Source organism: Macrobrachium nipponense, chromosome 23 (genome assembly GCF_015104395.2).
Source record: "Macrobrachium nipponense isolate FS-2020 chromosome 23, ASM1510439v2, whole genome shotgun sequence".
Lineage (NCBI taxonomy): Eukaryota > Metazoa > Arthropoda > Malacostraca > Decapoda > Palaemonidae > Macrobrachium > Macrobrachium nipponense.
Window position 1 is genome coordinate 48,019,365 of NC_061090.1, and position 27,442 is coordinate 48,046,806.

The 27,442-nt window shown below is 46.9% G+C and overlaps 2 protein-coding genes across 7 annotated transcripts in view; both read right to left on the minus strand.

Annotated features, from left to right (window-relative positions):
• Window positions 1-27,442, minus strand: part of LOC135200312 (uncharacterized) — a 338,907-nt gene that overhangs the window by 241,916 nt on the left and 69,549 nt on the right. The gene's annotated exons all lie outside the window — the stretch shown is intronic.
• On the minus strand, window positions 20,701-21,585 carry LOC135197794 (tigger transposable element-derived protein 1-like). Its single transcript, XM_064224916.1, has one exon. It carries the CDS (start codon window positions 21,583-21,585, stop codon window positions 20,701-20,703), a length of 885 nt encoding a protein of 294 aa, XP_064080986.1.

Sequence of the window (27,442 nt, forward strand, 5' to 3'; positions counted from 1 at the left end):
TTTTGTACATACTTACCTGGCAGATATATACTTAGCTATAGACTCCGTCGTCCCCGACAGAAATTCAAATTTCGCGGCACACGCTACAGGTAGGTCAGGTGATCTACCGCCCCGCCGCTGGGTGGCAAAAATAGGAACTATTACCGTTCTAGAATCCAGATTTTCTCTTCCACCTGTCTCCTGAGGGGAGGCTGGGTGGGTCATTAATCGTATATATCTGCCAGGTAAGTATGTACAAAACTTTATTGTAGTTTAACATGACAATTTGTCCAAAATTGCATTTTTCCTAACTATACAAACCTGAGGTCCTTTTACAATAGGAAGGTACTAGCGGCAGCTGGATAGGTCGTAAGCTTTCGAACAAGGGGTTCGGTAGTTAACTGCTTGTCCGACAGGCGCGCACGCGCGACTGGGAGGTAAACAAATCACTTTTGCTTTTGGCCCAAGCAAAAACTGCAGAGTGAGGGGTGGCATGAGGTGGGGCTATGTGTAAAAGGACCTCAGGTTTGTATAGTTAGGAAAAATGCAATTTTGGACAAATTGTCATTTGTTCCGACACGGCATACAAACCTTCGGTCCTTTTACAATAGGAAGACTCACTTCTTGGTGGGAGGAATCTGAGTCTTTTGTGAACAGACTGGTGTTCGCCCAACCTTGGAAGTCTCCCTGGTCGTAAGAGCGAGGGAGGGATCCAAGCCTCTGTCCGATTGATCGGGGTGTGCACCGCAGGATCAATGGTCAGACCTCTGGACCGAGTACGAGAGAGAGGCAAGCGTTATCTCTTCGTACCAGCAATGTAAGAACTTGTTCCTGTACAGGAGCAAATATAAGTCATGGGTTTGACTCTTGTAGGCATCCACTTCCCCCCCTTGTAGGAGGAAGTGGTGGATATTCTGCTCCTATCCTAGTGAAAGGGATAGGATGGGGCTCTGTCATATAGCTCACCTGCATCTCGTCCTCATCCAGCATAGTGACGACCGTGGCCCTCTGCCCACAGGTAGAGGAGGAGGAAAAAGACGGGAAGAGGGAGCCAGTCACTCACTCATTCACACATCCATCCACACAGTCACACCAGGACTCGATGCTGTTTCAGCCTGCGAGGGTCTGGGTTAGCTACACAACTTGTTGAGCAGCCACCCACGGGTCCCAAGGAAAAGGTATCCAAGGACCTGTGGGCAATATCCCGAAGGTAGAAGGACGTAAAGGTAGTCTGGTTAGACCAGACCCCTGCCTTCAGGACCTGCGCCACGGAGAAGTTCTTACGAAACGCCAACGAGGGGCCAATACTTCTGACTTCGTGAGCTCTCGGACGGGACGTACGGATGTCGTCACTACCATCAGCCTCATACGCCCTCCTGATGACCTCACGCAGCCAGAATGAAAGAGTGTTCTTGATACTTCTTTCTTGGTGACCCCGGTGCTAACGAAGAGGCGTCGACACTCAGGCCTGAGGTGTCGAGTTTTCTTCAGATAGCGCCGTAGCGCCCTCACAGGACAAAGCAGCATCTCATCCGCATCATTATCGGTGAAGTCCATTAGGGAGGGAATCGTGAAGGACTCGAACCTGTCGTCAGGGACCGACGGTTTCTGAGTCTTCGCAACGAAGTTCGGGACGAAATCGAGCGTCACAGATCCCCATCCCCTGGATGTCGTACATCATGGAAAGACCATGAAGTTCCCCTACTCTCTTCGCCGATGCCAGGGCCAGCAAGAAGAGGGTCTTGAGGGTCAGATCCCTGTCTGACGACTCTCGGAGTGGCTCGAACGGCGTTCGAGTCAAAATCAAACTCCTAAGGACGAGAGTCACATCCCACGCAGGGGGCCTGAGTTCCTAGGTGGGCAAGACCTTTCGAAGCTCCTCATAAGCAAGGAGATCTCGAACGAGTTCGAGATGTCCAATCCCCTCAGTTTCAGGACGAGGGCCAGGGCGGCTCTGTATCCTTTGACTGTGGGGACTGAGAGGAGCTTCTCTCGGCGAAGAAAAACGAGGAAATTCGCTACCTGCTGAAGAGTGGCTCTGAGAGGAGATAGACCCCGTCTACGACACCAACCACAGAAGACGGCCCACTTCCCCTGGTACACAGCTGCAGAGGACTGACGGACGTTTCCAGCCATCTCTGTTGCTGCGCTACGAGAAAAGCCTCTCGTTCGCAAGAGATGGCGGATAACAGCCAGCCGTGAAGACGTAGGGACTGGACTGCTCGGTGGTACCGCTCGACATGTGGCTGGGCGAGAAGGTTGTGCCAAGGGGGAATCTCTCTCGGTTCTCCTGCGAGAAGAGCCAGCAGGTCTGGATACCAAATGGCCTGTGGCCATTTGGGAGCCACCAGGATCATCCTGAGATTCGGGGTGAGCCAGTGCTCGACTGATACCTTGCGAATCAGGCTGAACGGGGGAAAGGCATAGACGAAGAGGTTGTCCCACGGGTGTTGAAGAGCGTCCTCTGCAGCTGCCCATGGGTCCGGCACGGCTGAGAAGAACACCTGGAGCTTCCTGTTGTGCCGGGTGGCGAACAGATCCACGACTGGTCGCCCCCACAGGTCGAAGAGCCTTTCCGCCACGTCCTGGTGTAGAGACCACTCGGTCCCTATCACCTGATCCCGACGGCTGAGCGTGTTGCTACTACATTCCGCTTCCTGGAATGTAGCGTGCCGACAGCTCTATAGAGTGTGTCTCGGCCCACTCGTGCACCTGCCGAGTCAACTGGTACAACGGGAGAGACACTAGGCCCCCCTGTTTGTTGACGTAGGCCACTACCGTGGTGTTGTCGCACATCAACACCACTGAGTGTCCCATCAAGCGGTCCTGGAACTCTTGAGGAGCGAGGAAGCTGCCTTGAGTTCCAGTACATTGATGTGAAGGTGCTTGTCGTTCTCGTCCCACACTCCTGAAAGTCAGCAACTCCTCCAGGTGTGCGCCCCATCCTCGGTCGATGCGTCTGAGAACAGCTGCATGTCCGGGGGGGAGTGCGCAGAGGCACTCCTCTTAAGAGGTTCCTGTCGTCCAGCCACCAGGCTAGGTCCTGCCTCACCTCCGGTGGTCAGTGACACTGGAAAGCTTGGGGGATCCGTCGCCTGTGACCAACTCTCCTTTAGTCTCCACTGAAGAGACCGCAGGTGAAGACGCCCGTGAGGGACTAACTTCTCGAGTGACGACAGGTGTCCGATCACGACTTGCCATCGCTGAGCTACCTGTTCCTGACCGAGACAGGAACTGGTTGGCTGCCATCCCTGAATCTGCTGATCCGCGAGTCTGCGGGGAAGACTCGCCCTGCTACCGTGTCGATCAGCATACCCAGGGTTGACTTTCATTTTTTTTTTCCCCTCTGCTTTGGCTCGAGATCGGACTTTTTCGAAGTTCACAACGATCCCCAGATCGCGACAGAACTCGAGCAGTCGATCCCTGTCCTGTAGCAACTGCGAGCGGGAGCTCGCCAGGACTAACCAATCGTCGAGATACTCATCAGGACGTATCCCGTGCGAATGGGCCCAAGCAGACACCAGAGTGAACACTCGCCGTGAACACCTGTGGGGCGGTTGAGAGACCGAAGCAAAGTGCCCTGAAACTGGTACACCGTCCCGTCGAGGATGAAGCGGAGGTACTTTCTGGAGGACTGATGAATGGGTATTTGGAAATACGCATCCTTCAAGTCCACTGAAAGCATGAAATCGTTCTCCCTGATGAGTCGAGCACTGAACGTGCTGTCTCCATCGTGAACCGGGTCTGGCGAACAAACCGGTTCAGAGGAGAGAGATCTATCACCGGGCGCCAGCCTCCCGTAGACTTTTCCACCAGGAAGAGTCGACTGTAAAAGCCCGGTGACTGATCCGTGACGATTTCTACAGCTCTCTTGCTCAGCATGGTCTTGATCTCCTGTCTCAATGCTACGTCCTTCGATGACCCGGAACGTACGACTGCTGTTGGACCGGGTTGGAGGTGAGGGGTGGCCGAGATTCAAAGGGTAAATAGATATCCCTCCCGAAGGACATCTACAATCCCAGGTCTCGGGCGCCGTAGCGCCTGCCAAGTTTTGCCCAATGTCTGGGCTCCAGGCACCCCCCCACATTTAAACCGGCAGCAGGTGAGGGGGAACGCCGTCCCTAGCGTTTCCCCCCTTTCCCCCTTTCTTCGACTTCTTCCCAGAACCTCCACTGTGGGAGGAGGAGGGCTGGTTTACGGCTCCCCCTTTGTAGAAGTCGAAGAAGACAGAAGTCCTTTCCCTGGGGCTTCCGACTGCAGCTACCGTCTTAGCCACCTAAAAGGGGAAGCGCTAGCCGAGCTCTTTGACTTGGCCGCAGTCCGAGGGCTGCCCAGAAAGCCCTTCGAGACTGCCTGGTGAATCGCCAGACGGTCACTGTCGTCAGTGCGCCGTCCTTGTCCACGCCGCAGCGTCCACCATCTCTCCTGGGAAGAGAGTACGTGGAAACTCCGTAAAGGTCCCCGTTTGCAAAGTCCCAACTGGCCGCTTCAACCCCGGCCCGGCCGCCATGGAACAAACCCGAGTAAGGACAGCGGTCCCTACGTTCGGAGAACCAGGTTTGGCCCACAGGTTCACCGTCTGGTGGGGTCAAGAAGGAAGGAATGGCGTCTTCCCCCAGAACTGGCCAAAGTCTCCCCCTAAAGGACCGAGTCAATTCTTCGGGAGAAATTAACCTCTTCCCCGGAGATTGGCTGCGACCTTAGTATACTGTGAGGGTACGCCACAGATCTAACCAAGGAGACGGCCATGGAAAAGCTGCCATGGCAGTAGATTTCCAGGCCGAGTGCCTCTTGCTGCGAGAACCTAGGTAGGTTCGCGGACCAGGAGCTGCTGCAGAGACACCCACCCGGAGTCAGCCTGGCTAACTCCGGGTTCACCCTGTTTGGGCGGCATCGGGTCCTCAGATGGCACGTAAAACCCGCCGCTGTCCGCAGCATAGGAGGGGTGGAAGCACCTTGCCCTCGACCTGCCTAGACTTGAGAGAACCCGTCTTTGGCCCGGAGACAAGAGATTTCTACCTGGTCCCAGCACCTGAGTCCGGCCAAAGCTCGGAGGCAACGCGGCGAAAACCCACCGTCGGTCTGGGTTTCCCCTCTTCGGGCCCCAAGAACGACTCGAGCCGGGACGTGGGCCTCGGATGGTGGGAGCGGCGATCCTTCCGCGAGAGGTCGTTGTGCTGACGAATCAGGCGCAATAACCTCGGCAAAAGCGTTCCTCTGGATCTCGGAGTGACTGCGTCCTGTGGAGTCCGGACCATCCAGTCCCTCAAACAAAGGAAGCATCTCACCCGAGAACCCCTCCTCCCTCGAAGGGAGAACAAAGCGACAGACCCCTCTCCGGTCTCCTCCAGCCACTTGTGCAATCGACCTGGCTGGTCCGAGAACCGTGCCTGGTACGTTAGGACGACGACGGGGTTGGGATCCTGAGGGGCGCACCCCTCACGATCCACTCCTCAATCAAACCTCGCCCCTCCCGGTGGGGGTAACCCGAGGAGGGTTGAAGGTATGGGAGAGGCAGACCCTGGACCGCCCCATTCCCCCTCGCTCGCTGGTCAGAACCAGTGGGCTTGGAAAGACTGCAGGCCGGATCGTCAACCGTGCCCGCGGTGGCGATCGAGCTGCAGGCCTAGTCGAGCCGTTCCGCTGTGGAGAACGGCTGGACCGAGAACAGCGGCCCCCCGGTCTCGTGTGTCAGTAGGAGCTTGGGTGCTTGGTTTTGCCACCCGTATCCCGATCGCTCTCTGTGAGAGTGACCGGTCCAGGTCGACCGGCGAGCTCCACCCTGGGTCACGGTGAGACCAGGTGCGTAATCCTCACGGGCGCCGTCACGTCGCTGGTAACCAGCCCGTGGCTGGTGCCGGCGAACCGGGGGGACCTCTTTCCGCCCAGCCTCCAATTCAGCCCCCGTGGCCGGTCATGGAATCCGTCACGTCCGCCCGGGTAGCCAGCTGCTCGCCGCGAGAGCAAGGAGCTTGGTCATGGTGAGAGTTCGCGTGAGCGGGCTGTCACCAGTTCGTTCCGCTCCGTGCCCGAGGAACCTGGACGCTGAGCTGGCTCCCAGAGGTCTGGTTTCCTAGCTTGCACGGTTCCCGCTGGTAGGCGACCGTACACTCTGGTACACCTTCTCGCGAAACGAGAGGCCGAGACGGAAGCCTGCTGCCGCCGGTTGGCGAACCACTAATCAAGCAGGTGAGGAAGTGCCGGTGGTTTTAGCCGGCACCTCCCTCCTCTGGCCCCGTGAGTCTTCATTCCTTGCGAGAAGAAAGACGGGTTCCCTGCCCCCCGAAGGAGCAGGGTGAACCAGCGGTCAATAACCCCCCGTCTCCACCGGTAGCGAGACGGGCCCCTTAGAAAGTTCCCGAAGGAGACTTCTTGGGGGGGGTAGGGCGACCCTTCTTCTTCTTTAGGCGGGGAGCCTTAGAAGGAAGTAAGGGGAAGAGGGCGGCAGAACGACGACGACGACGAAGAAGAAACGATGAAGACGACGACGACCACCTTCCTTCCTCCTTCTTCTTTTTCTTCTTCGTCAACCTCCTCATAAATGGAACCGATGTCAGATCTGTCAAGCCAGAGCGGAGCCGGGGACGGCCTGGTTGCCGAAGCAACAGGGCACCCTGGACGCACCTGTCCGAACATGATTCAAGCATCGGGAGCAGCGGTGCCAGAACCAGGTAACAACGTCAGCAGGTGCAGGCCATCACAGGTAACAGCAGTGGTAGACGGTAAGGAGCAGGTACAGGAGCGGCAGCAGTGGTCGGTAACCGTCACGTCCGTGAACAGCGGCTGGGCATGGTACCGGTCGGGTACGGCAGGCTGTACAAGGCGGTCCAGGTGGGACGGACCAGCGGCAACAGACATCCTAGGTACTGGTGGTGGGAAGGTTCCCCAGGGGCGAGCTCTTCGGGCACACGAAGTCCGGTCGCGGCAGCACGGCAAAAACCCAGGCGGCAGCATCACAACTTCCCCCGTGGTACGCGGGACTGGCCCCTTGCACCGATGTTAGTTGGTTGTGACGAGAGTCCGCGGCGCGGGGTGTAAACACCAATGGTGAGGAGGTGAAGCATAGCCAGGCGTTGAAATGGGTCGTGGTTGGTGGTCGTAACCGTAGCATGCGTGACCGTCCACAGAGCCAGCAAGATGGTAGAAGCAGCCCCTGGACACCTCGGCACGCCCTGCAGACCCAACGATGCCCCACCCACCCTGTCCCGAGGTCGTCCTTCGGCCGGGCAACCAGCACCTGAGGAAGCAAATCGTACGGTTGATTAAGCAGGATCCTCTACCCGACTCCGCAAAGCGAAGACGAACGGATAGATGGAACCTCCCGGAGTACAACCTCGACATCGGGGTATTCTAGCGCCCTCCCCCTCCACACTCCGATCAGGTTCGGGTGAAGGAGAAGGAACCTAGAAAACCCCCCCCGAAGGGGAAGGCGCCAAACGTGGGAGCTGAGCGGGGGCGGGTCTAGGTAAAGACGACGAAGTGTCCAGTTAACCAAAGGTAGTCGCGTGGGAGAGCTTATTTCCGACGACCTTCCGTTTGCAGGCCTTCGTTCTTTCTTCCTGCCTTGCGTACAAAGGCCCACTGCGCCGTCCGACCAATTAGAACATAACTTCACAGGGCTCGACTCGGTGGGCAATTGCGCGCCCCCGACAAACCGAGCGCCAACAAAATTATTGTGGATCAATTTTCCGGGTAATGAGCGGAACTTTCCGCATTTACGCCCTTCGGTACCCGTGGGCATAATCTCCGGGGGGTAGGGCGCGGAGCGTGGAGATTCCATTTATTGATCAATCACAATGATGAAATAAGAGAGGAAATGATTGTACTTACCAAATGATTCACACACAAACCCACAAACCAAATACTCACCGAAAGCAAACGGACGAGAAGCGGGCAGAGAGTCAGTCGAACACTCGAACACGTCCACTCGCTGTGAGGCCGAAAGCAAAAGTGGTTTGTTTTTACCTCCCAGTCGCGCTGCGGCGCGCCTGTTCGGAACAAGCAGTTTAACTACCGAACCCCTTGTTCGAAAGCTTACGACCTATTCCAGCTGCCGCTAGTACCTTCCGATTGTAAAACGGAACCCGAAGGTTTGTATGCCGTGTCGGAACAAAATATCACTTTTTTGTTACATGAACGTTTCCAGTCAGACATATACTTAGCTGGATTGACACCCTTGGTGGAGGGTTAAAGAGAACAGTTAATAACTGAATAAACCAGGTTAAACAACATACTTTGTATGGTAATTACAAAAAAAATACAACCTTGGTTCGCCTACTTGAAATTTAGGCGGAAGGATTCCATGGATAAATCCTAGGAATCCTGCTTTCGCCTCAAGAGCCTCCAGAGAGGATGGTACCCTATTGGCTAAGAGTTTTCTTGTGTGGTTCTGTCGATGGGGTCTTATTTCCACTTTACTCGACCAGAGTCCTGATGGCCTTTGTCAATGGGGTCTTATCCACTTATATGACAATACGCCTTTAGCCTAGTCTGCATAAATTAAATGGAGCACAACACCGATCCCGATCACCTGATCCTAACACGAGGGTTTAGTGCATAAAATTTGGAAAGGAAGTTATCCTCCAGAAACTCCTTTCAAACAACCCAAAGAAAAAAACACGACGTTACAAATAAAAATTTAACTCACTAGTCTAAGGGATCAGAAATCGGCTCCCTATCCCAGCAACGTATTCAACCAACGAGAGTAAGGATCTCTTCTTAGGGTTAATATTGACATCCTTTTCGGTTAGAAGGGAAGTCAAACACAGAGTTTTGCCATCTCCCGTATGTGACAGCTAAATTGGTCCCTGTTAATTGAGCATATAGTTAAGGAAAGAAACAAGAATTCGGAACGAGCTTCGCCACTTCATGCGCTTTTAATTCTCAGCTGTTTTGAAGGAGGGTCCATTAACACATTAACTTTCAAGTTGCTTTGGAGATCACATTTGTCTCTAAGAAGGCCCAGGGGGCGTTCTTTGATATAGAATCTCTTCTGGGTGAAGCCTGTAGCCTGGATAGTGCCTTTCGCAGCCTTGCTAGGCACCTAGCGCTTTGTCTAGCGGCCTCGTGGCCTGGCCTGGAGCCTCGCGCCCTGGAATGGGCGCCTAGAGCCTGGCTGGCACGCCATTGACCGCCTGAATGGTGCGTTAGAGCCTGGCTGGAGTCCTAGCGCCTGATGGGCACCTCGCGGCCTGGATGGCGCCCTCCGCGCCTGCTGGTGGCCCTGCATTGACCTCCTTGCGCCCCCTGGGGGGCCTTTTTTAGCGCCTCGCGCCTGGCTGGAGCTCAGCTTCCTGGCTGGCCCCTTGCGCCTGGAAAGGCTCCTGGAGGGCCTGGCAGAAGAAACTTTCATGATTACTGTCAATGAGTCTACCATTTGCCTTGAAGAGCTACAGCGTAGGAGCGTGACCTGTTGCTGAAAAGACTCTCTTTCGGTAAATCTACCAAAGGTTATATCTGAATCCAGTTTACATGGTAGAATCCAAGTATGGATCTAGTCAAAGGGGGTTCGCACCCGCTTACAATGACAGAACCTGTCCCACAACTATTCAAAGGAAGGGTCAAGACTTCATGGACACATTCTATTGAGTTTTGCCCTTTGATTGGAAGAGCTAACAGCGAGGGGCGTGACCATTATTGCTTGAAAGACCCTCTTTGGGTCTACCAAAGGGAATTTGGGGTTATTTTTTTCCAGTTACAAGGGCATGGTAGCATCTCCAAGTAGGATCTTTGTCCAAAGCGGGTTTGCCCGCTTACATGAAACGAGCCCTTTAAACCTGTATCATATCATGGGGACTAACCCTCTTACATGACAGAGCTTTTAGGTTTCTCTGATTGGAGTCTAACACCTAGAAGAGCCTGGCACCTGGATGGCGCCTTGCTGGCGCCTTGCCGCCTGGAATGGCGACTAGCGCCTCGAGCCTGGACTGGAGCCTAGCGCTTTCCTGTCCAGCGCCTCTGCTGGAGCCTCGCGCCTTGAAATTGGTCACCTAAGACCTGGCTGGCGCCGTCGTTGGTCGCATTAATCTCGGCTGGCGCTTCTGGCGCCTGGCAACTGGCTGGAGCCTGTCCTCCTGCTGGCGCTTTTTTTCGGCGCCTGGAGCCTGGTTTGGCAACTTCTGATGCCTGGCACCCATCCGGCCGGCCCTCTCCACTTGCTGTAGCTTTTGAGCTTGGCTGGTAGTTCTTTGAGGCTGGCTTAATCCCCGCATGTCCACATCGGTACACTCGCAGCTGTCAGATCTGTTTTTCGCCTCTGGCGTCAGTTTCGCACCCGGGGGATTTGGAGGGCTCCCTTGCTGGCCTGGTTCTCCGCATCAGACAAAAAATAAAACGTTTTATTCGAGTTGGTCCTGCCTCTGGCGTTTCTCGCCTGTTTGGCATTTGGCGGCCTTTGGCTGTTGCTACCGTTTGCCCGAGGATCCTGAATAAACCACAAAAGTTTATTTTCAGGAGACTGGAGAAGGGTGGAAGGAGCTCTTCCACCTTGGAGCCTCTGGCCTCAGACGAAGGGAGGCGTTTGTAGCCAGTTAACCTCCAGTAGACGATACGATATCTTAAACAGGACAAGAGAAGAAGAGTTCTTCCTCCGAGGGAGGATCCTTCGTGGAGAATTCATTTCCGTTTGCAAACGAGGATCTATTTGTATTGTTGGGGAGGTTTCTCGTTGCAGAAAAACCTCCCTCTCGTTGCCTAAGGAGGAAGAATGGGAGCCTGGAACGTCGAAGTAAATTGCGAGCCGAAAGTGAGCTAACCCAGGCTTTCTTAGCTCTTATCGTGTCCCTCTGAGTAACCTTCTGGGAAGCGTTTTTCGAGGCCCTCATCGCATCCCTGAGTTTGTTTCCCCTCATAAATTGGTTTAAAAGAAGATTGATGAGAGAAAAGTTCCAACTTGTCGGAACAAGGACTCTGCGGCCACGAAAAATTCCAACGTCGAAGTACATGTATTCCTACTCTTGGTCGTATCGAGGTAATCGTATACGATCCCGAAGATCTTAGTCCTCTGCTATCTTTAATCCCTTTTGCCAGAGACAGAGTAATTAGCCTGCTACTGATTTCTTTGATAGGCAGAAATAACAAAAAGGTGATTTCTTGCTAATCAGAAAGGTAAGAAAACCGTTCATGTGGATCACAGAGGTAACTCGAAGGAAAGGACGAGTTTCCTCATTCAACCCAGCGCGATCCACAGCACTTTCTTGTCTTAGCCATGACACCTGTCCTTCAACCTTGAAAAACCTTCTCATTCACGTCAACTTCTCGTCAAGTCTGCAACGCAGACAGAACTTAGAGTGTAGAGGTTCTTAAGGTCCCTTTTCTAAGTGTAGGCTGATAGAAGGTAGACTGACTCTCTTGGGTAAAAGGCTTAGAAATGATTATTGTTTTATGATCCACAAAGTTTGTTCATACTTACCTGGGCTAGATATATTATATAATAGCTTGTATTCTCCGAAGAACCCGACAGAATTTTCAAAACTCCCGGCACACCGGCAGTGGTCGGCCAGGGGTGGGTTAGTACTCCCCATTCCCGGCCACTGAGGGGGGCGGGTGTCATGAACTAATTTCCCATCTTCTATTCAGATTTTTCTAATGCCACTGTCCCCGAGGGGGATGGTTTGGGCGGGTACTTGTTTATTAATATAATCTCCTTAATCTCTAAAGCCTCTTAAGGGATCTATAATCTGAATCTAAACTCTCTCGATTAATGCTCTTTCTTGCTCTACTCTTATCTGCTTAATCTCTCTGCTCTCTAACTGCCGGTAAAGTTGACAACTTTTTTGTATTCATAACGATAGCATTTGTTTCTTGAACGTACCTGTCAGATATATAGATATAGCCTGATTTCCCACCATTGGAGGTGGGGAGGGACAGAATAAAAGGATTTTGGGAACATTTCACCATGCAGAATGATAGACATCTTGGTTTTCCTTACCTGTTTAGCATAGCTGACTTCGTGATTACTTTGTCAACCCAAGTATGCTTTTTGCTTTTACGAGTCTCTCCAGCAGGACGTGACCTGTATCAGCTTGGTGAGTTCTAGATGAATCTGACAACGGGGGGGGCCGGTGACCACAACTGTGTCTAACACCATATTGACCCCATACCATGAGGGGCTAAGAAGTAAAATAAATATCACCACAACGCCACCTGACCACCTAGGCAAAGTTAAGGTGGTTTTTAACTAAGGCTTAAGAGTTAAGAGTCCGCCCCATTGGCGGGGTCGACTCAACAATAAAATTAAGAGCTCTTCCTACAACCATTTTCTACAGGTATAGGATGAGTGGGTACCTTCTTTTGCCCCCCAAGATTGTGGGTCTGCGGACACGTATGGTCCCTGAGCGAGCAGCAGATCTTCTATGACGTCTTCCACATCTCTCCAGGGAGTGGTGGAAGCGAACACAGAGTTGCTTCGCTAAAACGCGGTAACTCAGGATGTAACTGAGTGCCATGCTTCTGTTGAAATGCTTTACGATGGCCGCGCCCCTTCACCTCGTGGCCAGCAATTTACTTTTAAAAGGTTTTTCAAATCTTTGTTTGTTCAAACATGACCCGAATGAGCCTCTTAGACAAAAGACTCCTTAAAAATAAACGCCAGGGCGCTTCTTCGACATGGGCAAGTCTGGTCTTTTTAAGCGGAACACCAGCAGATTGTCCGAATGACCTCGACTTTCTTTAGTTGTTTTATCAAGATTAAAACTATTGAGAGCCCCGACAGGGCACCAGGAACTCTCTGTGGCTCTTGCCCAATAATTTGTGCCATCCCCCATTGATCTCCAGGCCTTTTGGGCCAATGGGTTTAGACGGGTTTTTTTCGTTTCTTAGCAAAGAACGGTAAGGCTTAGAGGACAACCGAATTATGTCCTCGGTAGAAAGCCCAAAACCTCTGATGGATGGCCTAAAACCTCACTAACCCTCTTTGCCGTAGCTAGAGTGGTGGTTAAGAAAATTAAGCCTTTCCTGGTCACGTGTATTAAGTTTTACAGAAAGGGAGGGTTCGAAATGCTTTGACATCAAGAACTTTCATACTACGTCTAAGTTCCATGCCGGAAGCTTCCGATCTAGACCATTTCAAGATTTCACCGGCAGACCGATTCAAAGATCGTGAAGGGCTTTGTTTGTTTTGACAGATTCCGAAATCTCTGAGCCTAGGGAGGCCTCAACCAAACATATTTCCGTATTCTAGCAATTCCGTTGGGAACTGTTTAGGCTTATCCCAATACTTCCAGACGGAAAGGGAAAGACGGTAAAAGTAACTTCACAAGAAGGTTGGAGGGTGAGGAGTCAGTCATTCTTCCTGCACTATTTACCAGAATTGGCCCATCCGATTGGTAAACTACTGCCAAAATATGCAAGCACTGCCTTTGCATTTTGGCAATGAGAACTTGTACTAATTAATCCTTGAAAGATCCTCTCGCTTCTCGACAGTCTGAACGCATCCAGACTCAAGAGCGGAGAGGTTTTTTGTTTTTAGGTACCTCTCGAAGTGAGGCTGTTAGAGTAGACCGATTCTCTCGGGAAGGGTCCTTGGAAAGTGCTCTCTGAAGGACGTGACCTCTGTGAATCCAGCCTCTCGAAGGCGGCCAACATGGGGCGATCAGCGTCTTTCTCGCTCCCTCTGACGCCAGCGATTATCTTATCATATTTCCTAAGCTTTTGAATAGGGGAAAAGAGACTACCAACTATCCCCATTCCATACTATATGATGGCGTCTATTGCTACCGCTCTCGGATCGAGAATAAGGAGCAACGTAGAGGAAGCTTCTTCGTCTTCAATATTGCGAAGAAATCTACGAAAGGACGTCTCCAAAGTCTCCACAACTCTCGACATACTTCTAAGCGAGGATTACTCAGACGTCAGTAGTTGCTGCCGTCGATCGAGAAGATCCGCACGGACGTGCAATAGTGTAACGAACCTCTTGAGGATCGTTACGTTCCGTGCCTATGTCGATAACCATCTCTCTCTTCTCGGGATATGAGAGAGCTGCGAAATTATCTGAGATGATTTGGACCAATTGACCAAAAACTCACTCTTCGAGGAACTGGAGAGCCAACCAAATTGCTTCCAATTCTCTTAGATTATGTGCCAGGACCTCTGTACCTCTGTCCGGATGCCTGGCACCCTCTCGGTATCACCTGAGGTGATCGTCAACCCATTGAGAGATGTTTAGAATTATTTCTAGATCTTTTGATGTTATATTTCAGTTCTCCTGTAGGAAAAACTGTAGAGGTCTGAATTGCAGTCTATTCAGGGAAACAAGCTTCTCCAGCGAGGAAATGGTCCCCAGCAGACTCATCCATTCCCTCACTAGCATGCTTCCTTCCCTAATAAGGCTGCGCTTTGCATAAGCAGGAGAGCATTATTATAGTGCTATGCCGCGGTAGACTCGTACAGAATTCTGTTACAGTGCGGTAGGCAGCGCTGAACAGGTCTAAGAGATATCTCTGTTGAAAATTTCTTAGCAAAAGGAAGTCGTGTTTATTCATGATTACTAGAAATCCCTCAACCCGAGGCGAAAGTCATGATTGTAGGGTAGAGATACGGTTCGTCAATCAATCCCGCGGGAGAGAGAGACGTAAACGACACCCGAGCATAACAGTGAGCTACCTGATACTGAGTTGGTGACACTGTGACAGTTACAGGCAGCAGGCACCAGCTTATGTTCACCTTCTCGCAGTCTTATGCCGAGTTGCCAGCTATTCTATTCATCTAAAGAATAGATTTTCCATTATTTGAACAGAAACTCTCAAGTTAGCATATTTAAGCGAAACAGAATTCGCTAAATACAGAAGCTGATTTTGTGTTGTCGTAACATTACGCTTAATTAACCAAATGTTAAATCGGAAACTCCTGGAAAGTTGCCTGGAGTACCGATTAAATATACTGCGTCATCCACAATGACAGCAACCTCTCGTCTCGCACTATTCTGCCTGAGTTACCAGCTACTCTCTTCTACGAAGGAATTGGTTTGTTACTATTATCGATCAGAAGGAAATTCTCAAGCAGGCATATTTAAGCGAAACATAATTCGCTAGATGCAGACGCTGAGTTAGTGTTGTTGTAACATACCTTTTAGCGTTGTCCTTACAGCGGAAACTCCTGGAAGTTTGCAGGAAGGACCGATTAAATACACTTACAATAACCGTCTTTTCGGTGCCATCGGTAGAGGTAACCATGATATGCGTATATGACTTGAAACCCTACATTAGTAATATGACGCAAAGATAAAATACGTAAGTATTGTAGTCACTTGAACATCTAATTCTCTACTACATTCTTTCCTCGACGAGGAAGAGAGAGAGAATGGAAATCGACTGTCTTCGTTCTCTTTGCCAAGAGAACGAATTACATTATTCGAATGGCGATCAAGTGAGAACCGAGGATCGAAAAGGACAGTTCAAGCTTCTTATGATATTGGACATAAGACTTCATGGACGTAGTCTACAAGTCCTTTTTCCTGGATGAGCCTCTGACTAATGAATGAGAGCTCTTTCGAATTTTGTTAATGAGAGCTTATCCGCTTAAGCGATAAAATGTTATTAAGATCTTTGTCAATGAGAACTAACCCATTTACATGACAGAAAGTAATCCAGGAATTCGAGCATATAGTTTTCCCGATTCCCGCAGAAATCGAGGAAGGGGCAGGATTCCTAATCAGAGACTGGGCTTACGACAGGTAGGACCTTAATGTTCCCCTTCAGCAGCGCAGTCCCGAAAGCAGACGAGGCATTTATGACACCGAAATCTGCTTACAGTTTTTTTCTGGAATTCATCAAGTCATGGATTCTATTGAACGCTCCCTTCATAGAAAGCAAAGTAGACATCTTGACGAGACCAAACTCCTTCCTCTTCTTCGAAGACGCCCTCTTTGAAGACCGTTCTTGCAGGAATCCTGGCGAATGTCTTGATGCGTAGGACGCCTAACGTTCTGAAGAACGTCCTGGTAAGTGCTCTGCTGAGCGACATGACGTGTAGGATGCCGAACGTTCTTTCAAAAGCGTCCCCCTCGCTAGTCCTGGCGAGCGTCCAGATGTGTAAGACATCAAGCGTCTTCCAAAAAGCTTATCAATGTTTATGAAGTCGAGCGTCTTCCAGAGTGTCCTGATGAGCGTCTCTTCGTGTAGGACGTCGAGCATCTGCAAAGCTTCCTCACGTCTCAATGCGTAGGACGTTGAGCATCTTCAAGAGACGTCCTCGCGAGAGTCTTACCGAGCGTATTGGTGCATAGAACACCAAGGTTCTGAACTGCATCTCAGAGAGGATCTTGTCGAGCGCCCTGATGCATGAAAGGCCATAAGACTTGACCATACCGTAGACTTAAAGTGAATTCTCTACTACATTCATCTTCTCACTAAGCATGTACTCTAATAAGCCATGCTTTCGTAAGCATGAGAGCATTATATAATATATAGTGTTCTGCTGCGTTAGATTCCTTTAATAATGTTACCTACGGTAATCAGCATTGAAAGGCTGTAATATCTTTCTTATTGAAAGCTTCTTAGCAAAAGGCAGACAATATTTTATTTATGTTTGCTTAACTATCCCCTCAATCCGAGGCTAAGACCGCGATTGTAGGGGATAGATACGGTTAGTCATTCCATCCCGCAGGACCGACCTCTCATGACTGAGAAATAGATGGTTATGCGTTGGTCTAAGCGATAGCAGCCTCCGTTAGCTGTCTGGCTTACTCTTCCCGAGTTGCCAGCTACTCATTCAATAAAGGAATCTTATAAAATTATTATCGAACTTGAGGAAGTTCTTATTAATGTATATTTAAGCGAAACAAGACTTCGATAAATCTAGAAGCTAATTAGGTATTGTCATAACAATCCCTTTAAGCGTAGTCCTTCCTGGAGGAAAGTCCTGTAAGGATACTGGTAATAGAGTTGCACAGCAAAGAAGTAACTACGGTATGTGCTTATGATTTGACCGTATCGTATTATCATACAGCAGATACTCTACTACCTTCTTTCCCTGCCGAGGCAGATAGAGAAAGGCAAAAACTTTTACTATCTTCGTTCTTTTCGTAATAGAACGATAGAAAGAGTATATATATCCTTCCTTAAGGAAGGAAGTTAATCCATTAACTCTTTAAATCTTCGTAATTTCCTCATAAATCGCGGAAGAGACAGAATTCCTGTTTCATCTCTAGGGTTTACGGAAGGAAGTAGATATTTCCTATCCGCCATCATACCAAACGTCGATAAGATTCTTATTAAGAAACCAAGGTTTCTCCCGAACGTCTTGGTAAAAACTTCGACATGACTGTTGCTTATCAATACGGAGGCGTCCCGAAAAGCGTCCTCAAAAGCGTCCTGTCTTCAAGGGGAGGGCCACTCATGAAGCGTGCTAGTCATAAGCCGATGTACGGTGATCGTCGTCCGGACGAGTATTATGGACGTTCGCGAACTCCTGACAAAGACGGCGGCCGCCTGTGCGACATCTTGCGTCTCTGTCACGCTCATCGACATTCCAGAAACGCACTCAAAGGACGCCTGTGTGTTCTTGGGGACGAGGATGTAGAAGCGACGAGCAAGGAAAAGGAGAAGAAGACCTGCCTGACTTGATAGACAGACAGCACTCAAATCCTTCCTTCAGTAAATGTGTTTTGCCCTTCTTTTGGCGAAAACAAGGCCAACCGAGAAGGGCTGATCCTGTGAGAAGACAGGGTACGCCTTCTTCCTTTTCACAGTACAATGATAAGGCGATCTGGGCGCTTAACAGCGTTTCAACCTATCTCCTTCTTCTTTCTCCCATGTGTTGGAAAGTCGTCAAATTGTTAAGGCGGCGATTACAACCGCATGACAATAGAGAGAGAGGACGTGGAAGCGTCCTCCTCAATAAGCTTCTATTTAAAGGGCGCGAGTCCTTCCGAGGAGCTCCAACCCCTGTACGGGGAGGACGTCTCGGAGGACGAGAAGCAATCCTTCAGGATTCGTGCACTGCACGATCTTTGGCAGCCTGAGAAGCGTTTTCAGGTCCTGCCGAAGGGACGCCAGATCGGTGGGGGTGCCTCGTAACCCTACCTTCGGCTTTCGACATGCCCTCTCCCTGTGGTCCTGGGAGTCCGACAGAGGTCTAGACCTAGAGGCATTATAAGGCCGATCTGACGCCCCCTCCACAACACTAGGGGCACTAAATCAACATCACTACACTCACAGCACTGATTGGAGAGCGAGCACTTTAGATTCCAATTACTGATGTAATCCACCATACCTCTCACAGACACTTCCTCTAGGCCCGTAGGCCATACCACAAGGTTAGGCAAAATAAAGTTTACTCGTCTTTACTGATCTTGGAGGAAAACTCCTGATTCTATTACGCTCTAATTTGCATCCATACGAATCATACATCTTCTTTCGGAATCAGTCAATTATTACACTAATTACATTGATGACACGTCGTGCATATTAAGTGAGAATATATCGAAAGTTTCGTTATTCTCACCTAACCCCTTGCAGACAACAAAGTCTGAAACTAGTCTAACTAGAATCAGACTTCTTATGTCAAGAAATTCAAAATTAAATAAATTTATGATAGCGTATGCCTAGCCGCAAATCCAAGTTAATAAACCAAAAAGAAAACAACCAAGATACTTAAGGGGCAATGAAGTTCCAAAATCCTAGACGGAGGTAATGAAAACAGGTGTTTACATTACCGGCGACAGAAGAAAATCTGAATAGAAGATGAATGTTCCTGACACCCGCCTCCCCAGTGGTGGGAATGGTACTAACAACCTGGCCGACCACTGCGTGTGCGGAGTTTTGAAATTCTGTCGGGCTTCGGAGAATACAGCTATATATATATATATCTGACAGGTAAGTGTCATGAACAAAAAGTGCTGTAAGAAGGACGTGACTTCTGTGAATCCAGCCTCTCGAAGGCCAAAAAGGGTACCATGACATACATACATACATACATACATACATACATACATACATACATACATACATACATACATACATACATACATACATACATACATACATACATACATACATACATACATACATACATACATACATACATACATACATACATACATACTACATACATACATACATAACATACTAACATACATACATACATATATATATATATATATACTATATATATATATATATATATATATATATATATATATATATATATATATATATACAGTGGTACCTTGAGATACGAGATTAATTCGTTCCGGAACCAGGGCTCGGAACTCTAAAAACTCGTATCTCAAATCAATTTTTTCCCATTTAAATTAACTGAAATGAATGTATTTAATCCGTTTCCAGACCTATGAAATATACCCCCAAACCATCGTAAATAATGAAGAAAACACACATATAAATGTAGAAAATATAGTACAAAAAAATTATACAGTAACTATATTTTAGTAATGAATAGAATTAAAGCTAAAATAAAGAAAAGAAAAAGTTAATTTAATCTAACCTTGGTGACAGTCGCGTGCGGGCGGCTAAGGGAGGCGAGTGACGGAGGGGGAGGGTGGACGGCTACATTAGTCCCGTTACGTAAACAGGAATTTTTCCTAACAGAAAATGAAAAATGAACATTAAAATGTAAACTAAAACTAAAATTTTAGCATGAATAACAAAGTTACGTAACACAACAAAAAGTTAAGAACACGTAATCTTACCTTGCTGACAGGCGAGTGCGGTGGCTAACGGAGTCGAGTGGCGGCGGAGGAGGAGGAGGAGGGAGCAGGGAGGGGCTAGTCCCGTTACGTAAACAGCATTTTTTCGAACAACAAAAATGATAACATTAAATGTAAACTAAAACTGCATTTCCTTAACTTTAATAAAAATTTGCACTTTCCTTAACTTAAATTTGAAAAAAATACTAAATGCACTTTAAACTTAAAACTTAACCTAAGCGATACGTAAGTTTAATCAGCACTTTTAGAATCACTTTCGGCACTTTCATTTGCGCTTCTCTTTAACAAAAATTTATCCAAAGAGCTTTGCTTCTGCCCTCCCTTTTAGAATGTTCCGGAAATGAGTCAAACAAGTGTCATTAAATAACGCTGAAGCACGACTAGTCGAAACTTTTTCTGGATGTTTCTGTTCAATGAAACTCGAAAGTGTTTTCCCACATTGCTAACATGTCTTTAATTTGACTTGTAGGAATCACTTCCTCCGGCTCTTCCTCCCCCTCGCTACAGCTGCTAATCTCTTGCAGGGCCTTCGTATGTTGCATCACCTGCAGCTCCTTCAACTCCTCAATTGAGAGTTCCTCCTCATGTTCCTCGACGAGTTCGTTGACGTCGCCCTCATCTACCTCCAGACCATCGACTTTCCGAGGGACACAATCTCCTCCACCGTTGCTTGGGGTACGAACCCTTCAAAGTCCATCTCTGAAACAGCATCAGGCCATAGCTTTTTCCACGCCGAGTTCAAGGTTCGTCTCGTTACCTCTTGCCATGCCGAGTCAATGATACGTAAACATACGACGATATTGTAATGCTCTTTCCAAAACTCTCGAAGGGTAAGCTTGGTGTTCTCTGTCACCTCAAAGCATCGGCGGAACAAGTGCTTTGTGAAAAGCTTTTTAAAATTTGCAATGACCTGCTGATCCATTGGTTGCAGGATGGAAGTCGTGTTGGGTGGGAGGTAGAGGACTTTCACAAACTGGAACTCCTCGAGAATGTCATCTTGAAGACCAGGTGGGTGGGCCGGAGCATTATCCAAAATTAATAAGGCTTTCAGTGGAAGGTTATTCTTTTGAAGATATTCCTTCACTGAAGGACCGAAGACGAGGTTTACCCAATCTGTAAAGAACCCATGCCCTTGCATTCGCGCGCCACATTACGTGCAGTTTTTCTTTCAGAATTTTGTGTGACTTGAACGCTCGAGGATTTTCAGAATGGTAGACTAGCAGTGGCTTTACTTTACAGTCACCACTAGCATTTGCACACAATGCAAGGGTCAGACGGTCCTTCATGGGTTTATGGCCTGGCATCTTCGTCTCCTCTTCGGTGATGTATGTCCTCCATGGCATTTTTTTCCAAAATAATCCCGTCTCATGGCAGTTAAAGACTTGTTGCGGGATGTAGCCTTCCTCCTCAATAAGCTCAGCGAACTCGACGATGTACCTTTCAGCTCCCTTTACATCGGCACTCTCAGCTTCACCATGCCTCACCACCGAATGAATGCCACTTCTCTTCTTAAAATTATCGAACCACCCACGACTTGCCTTAAACGTGTCTTCTGCTCCCCCTTCTGAAGTTGATGCCTCTTCCTTCTTCAAATCTGCGTAAATAACGCGAGCCTTTTCGCAAATTATACTCTCCGTCACTGTATCTCCCGCTAGTTCCTTCTCTTTCAACCAGACCAAGAGCAGCTTCTCCATTTCTTCATGGACATTTGTCCTTAATTGCGACAGAATTGTAGTTCCTTTAGCTGTTTTTGCACTTTTGATGGCATCCTTTTGCTTTAGGATGGTACAAATGGTCGATGTGCTACGCTCATACACCCGGGCCAGTTCCATCACTCGTACACCACGCTCATGTTTTTCTATTATTTCTCGCTTTACCTCTATCGGCAGCATTCTCTTCTTCTTTTCGCCACTCTCCTTTGCACGTACTTTCTTTGGCCCCATGATGGTAGGTAAAAAAGTTCACTAATTCGTGAAAAAACAGCGAAAACACGAGTACAGCTCACAAACACAACTTAAATCTGTCGGCCCCACGTGCGAGTGAGCTCGTGGGATGCTCCCAGCTGATGCTGCCCGCGAACGCCAACTAGCGGTGGCGTCCCCGAACCAACTCGGATCTCGGGACACCAGCTCGGGTCCTCAAGGCAAAATTTGGACCGAATTCCACCTCGGGTCTCAAAGCACTCGTATCACAGGACGCTCGTATCTCAAGGTACCACTGTATGTATGTATGTATGTATGTATGTATGTATGTAATGTATATGTATATTATAATATATATATATATATATCTATAAATATTATATATATAAGATATATATATATATATATATATATATATATATACATAATATATATTGTATAATATTAAATAATATATATATAGTATATATATATAACATATATATATATACATATATAAATATACATATATTATAGTATATATATATATATATATATATATATATATATATATATATATATCTCATATATATATATATATATATATATATACATATATATATATATATACATATATATAATATATATATATATACTATATAAATATATACATATACATATATTATTATATAAATAGTATATATATATATATATATATATATATATATATATAGATATATATATATAATATATAATATATATATATATATATATATATATATATATACATATATATACATATATATATATATATATATATATATATATATATATACACATATATATACATATACATATACATATATATATATATATAGATATATATATATAATATATATATATATATATATATATATAATATACATATATTATATATACATATATATACATATACATATATATCTACATATACGTATATACATATATCTAACATATATATACATATACATAACTACATATACATCCATATATAATATATATATATATATATATATATATATATATATCTATATAGATATATATATATATATATATATATATATATATATTATATATTATCTTAGCCTTGGGGATCACTGAAGTAGCCTTAGGACGGACAGACCGCTGCTCTTCAGTGAAGCCCCGGAAAGAAGTGGAAGTAGAAGGATCAGTAGAAGGTGATGGAGAAAGGGAATTCAGGAAAGGGCCCTGAGAACCCACAGAAGCTGCCCCTACTACACCCTTACCTGTACCCATGGAGTCAATAGCCATGGGTTCAACGTCGAGGTTTCATTGCCGCAACTCTTCTGCAACGTCCTCTGGGAAATCCCCCTCCTGTAGGGAGATCATGACTTGAAGGTCGGCCAGCAAAGGGGCGGCCGCTATCGGGTCCACCACTGATCCTTTCTTGGCTCCTGGGAATATTAGGTCCGCCATATCCTGGGTAAGAATGTAGGGGTGGCCCTTCGAATTCCGGCCAAAACCCCCTACCCAAGCGTTTGAGAGTCGACAAAGCTTTCTTCTTTTCTTCATCAGAACCCTGTAAAAAAGGGTTCTAGAGTTAGGGAGAGGATAGGGGAGGAATGTCTGTTGTGTTGAGATTATATGAATATGTGTCTCATATGTGAAAGGTATAATATAACAACAAGTATTCCAGGTGACGAATGAATGAAGAAAGTGCTAAGAAACTTACTACTAGTGAGGCATCTCCTACTAGCAAGTAGCAGGTTTGGCAAGCTTCATGATGCCAAACGATAAAATCCTCCACTTTCACTGCACATCCTGATGAGAACGGCATACTATATGGCCGCACGGGTCTTGGAGGATGGCACTGCACCCAATCTCCTGGACAACATCTGTAAGTCAAAGGATACATGAGTACCAATGACAACCTCCGGTGGAATATATGCAAACTATCCGTGGGTGCCGGAGTAGGACCGACGGATAGAGATCTACGTATGAATATTACGTAGAAAAGTTACGAGGGGGGAAGAAAGTCTCTGCCTCCGCCTAAGCTCACTTGTCATATGACTAAAAAATAGACTCCGTAGGGCCCGGAGTTCTCCGTATGGCCCGGAGTTAATTAATATTGAGTGAGCAATGTCAAACTTCTAACGAAGCAAGGGATAGTACGAGAGGTTGGAAATAAAAAAACCCCCGGAGTAACGTAAAAGATTCTAAACATTAAATAACAACAAAAAAAAAAAAATAAAACAAAATAAAAACCCATTATATCAGTAAGTGCTCGTGTGAACTATCCTAAGTGGATAGGAAACCCAGTGGTTCCCTCCCCCCCTCTCTATGTTCGGTAGCGGCGGATAGACACCTGCCGGACTGAACTGAGGGGGAAAGAGTAGGGAAGAACGTGGGGTAGGGGAGCCCTCCCCCTGAGCGGCCGGTTAAGGACGGAGAAGAAGGGGGGGAGGAGGTCCCGAGCCCCCGAGGCACGTGGACGAGTGAGAGTACCAGTAGGGGAGGGGAGATCCCCACCAGTCCCGTGAGTCACCCCCTCTCATGCAGACTCGGACGCTAGCTGTGAGAAAACGAGTCATCACCCATTGACGTGGATGGCAATGTATGGAGGGGGGGAATGGGGGGACGGGAGGGGGACCCCAGTAACCGGGTGGCTCACCGTGATCAACCGGTGGTCTTCCCAGCCAGGTGAAAGATACGAGGTGGGGAAGAAACCGTCGGAACAACATCAATATCACTGATATAAATAGGATTACTTATAATAATCAATCAAATAAAATTAAAGCGATATCTTAAAGCTAGACTAACACGGGGAACACGAAGCTAAGCAAACAGAAAATTAGGTTAATCGCCGATCTGAAGAAAGGGGTATGTTAGCCTAATTTAACCTCTAGTTCAAGAAAACGGGGGGCAGGCTAATCACCAATCGACAATTGGGGTATGAAAGCCTAACTTAACAGTAAAATAATGATAACAGGGAAGCTAATCGCCATACCGAAGCATGGTGTATGTTAGCCAACCTAGTAGTACCTATAATATTATTAAAAGGTAATCAGGAACTAGAGAAGAAAGGAGAGAACATCAGAATAAATTAAGATGATATGACTCTCAATCGTGACTGATAAAACTCCTAACAATGTAAGGCGTAGCTAGACTAAGGTCCGAAACATGCGGTCGGAGCATGCCCCGTGGAGGCCTAACTAAAAAACTAACTGCATAAAGATATAGAGACTATGTATAAGTAACCATATCTAAAGTACTGAGAAAAAGGGGAATCTCTAACGGTAGGGAAGACCGAAAGAGATAACCCGTACCGCCATGCGGTCGAGGGGGGGCATACCGGCCCGATAAGGCTCCGAATATGTATAAAACACGAAGATCATCATAAATGAGATCAGTAACCCCAAACAGTACTTAACTTAGAAGCAGAAGTTGAAGACATCTTGAAAATAAAAGATAATCCAAATAGAGCGGAAACACAGCACCGAAAAAATTTTAACGTTTGGTGTAACGCGCGCTATCGAAAGGAATGACGTCTCAGGCGTCGGAGGCGCTCACGGTAGTAGTAGACCGGGAGCTGTAGCACGGCTCCTCCGTAGTTCGGGGTTTTGTCGAAGGAAGAAGCTAAATGGCAAGGGACCTCTGGTAGTGATTCCACTCGCTCCTTACTATACCGACACTTCTATAAGAAGTGAGCGAGCCATTTATCTTGGCATTATATTGTTTCTTTTTTCTCTAGGATGAATAGCAATATTTATTCTTCAGAAATAGTATCAAAGGAACCATTTCACAGGCGACACGGTCGTTGCCAGAAATAGATTTTTCCTTCATCAAAATCCCTTTTTTGGCCTTCGAGAGGCTGGATTCACAGAAGTCACGTCCTTCTTACAGCACTTTTCTAAGGCTTTCCCAAGAGAGTCGGTCTACTCTATCAGCCTCACTTAGAAAGGGACCTTAAGAACCTCTACACTCTAGGTGTATATGTATATGTATATGTATATGTATATGTACATATACATATACATATACACACACACACACATATATATATATATATATATATATATATATATATATATATATATATATATATATATATATATATATATATATATATATATATATATATATACGTATACATACATATACATATACATATACCGAAGAGATCTATGAAGAAGACGTCTCACAGGTTTCCACCACTCTCTTCCTAACTAATATTAGACAGACGTTAACAGTCATCATCGTCGATCAAGACGGTTCTCACGGACGTGCAATATCTTGCAGCGAACCTCTGTAGGATCGTTACGTTCCGTGTTTGAGTTCCAAACAGGTTTCCTCTTGTTAACGCGAACAGGGGCGAAAAAAGAGATTCTCGATACTACTTGAGATATGAGAGAGCTGTGGAAATGGCCTAATTGATTTAAAAATTCATTTCGTCCTTTCTTGTGATTGAACCCTCCTCCAGAAGACGGGGAACGGAATCAGGAACGAATCAAGAAGTTACCGAACCGAACCTGCTGTTAGAGAGGCTACTGAACCCTTCGGTTAACAACTCGCTATATCGAGAAATTATCAAGTTCCCTTAATTGCTTGTAATTCCTTTAGACTATGTACCAGAACCTCTGTATCTCTGTCATGGTACCCGGTACCCTCTCATATGTTATTTCCGTTCTAGGTAGGAAAAAAACTTATAGGCATAATATAGTCCATTCAGGGAGGGAAACAAACTTCTGCTACGAGAAAAACGGTTCCCATCAGACTCATCCATCTCACTGCGCATGCTCCTTTCTCTAATACGGCTATGCTTTTGTAAGCATGAGAGCATTGTAATCTAAAGTGCTCTGCCGTGTTAGAATCCTCTAAAATTCTGTTACATTGCGGTAAACAGCATTGAAAAGTTGCGAGAAATCCTTCTATTGAAAACTTCTTAGCAAATCGCAGAGAACTAATATATTTCATGTTGCCTACAAATCAAATCCTCTCCATTCGAGGCTAAGTCCGTGATTGTAGGGGAGAGATACGGTTAGCCAGTCAATTCCGTAGGAGAGAGAGAGAGAGAGGGGGAGGGGAAACCAACACCACATGACCGAGACCCAGATGGTACTGTGTTGGCCAGTGACAGCCGCCTTCGATCGCAGTCTCGCCGTACTTCCTGAGTTGCCAGTTACCCCATTCAATGAAGGAATATTATAAAATTATAACGAGCTTAAGGAAGTTCTCAATAAAGCATATTAAGCGAAACAACCTTCGTTAAATACAGGAGCTGAGTCGGTGTTGTCGTAACAAACCCTTCAAGCGTAGTCCTCACCCAGGAAACTCCTGGAAGGATACAGGGAATTCAGTTGCCAACCATAGGGGAAACTACGTTAAGCGCATATGACTTGACCATACAGTAGTCCTATACACCAAATTCTCTACTACATTCTTTCCTCACCGAGCAGAGAGAGAATGGAAATTTACTATCCTCGTTCTTTTCGTCAAAAGAACGAATTAGTATAATCTGAAGGCGATCCCAAGTGATAATCGAGGATTGAAGAGAATCTCTCAAGCTTCTTATTCTCTTGGACAAAAGGAAGAATTCTATGCGTCTAATACCTGGAAGAATCTCTAACCAATGAATGAGAGCTCCTCCGAATCATGTCCGAGAGAGCTTATCTGCTTACGCAATAAGATGTGAGAGATCTTTGTCAATGAGAACTAATCCATTAAGATACAAAGAGTATACATTTTTTGTCAATTATGTGTTATGTACATACATGACAATACGTTAAATATCTTCCTAAGGAAGGAAGTTAATCCAGGAACTCGTTAAGTCTTTATGATTTCCACAGAAATTGCGGAAGGGACAGGATTCCTGTTCAGATCTTGAGTTTACAGAAGGAAG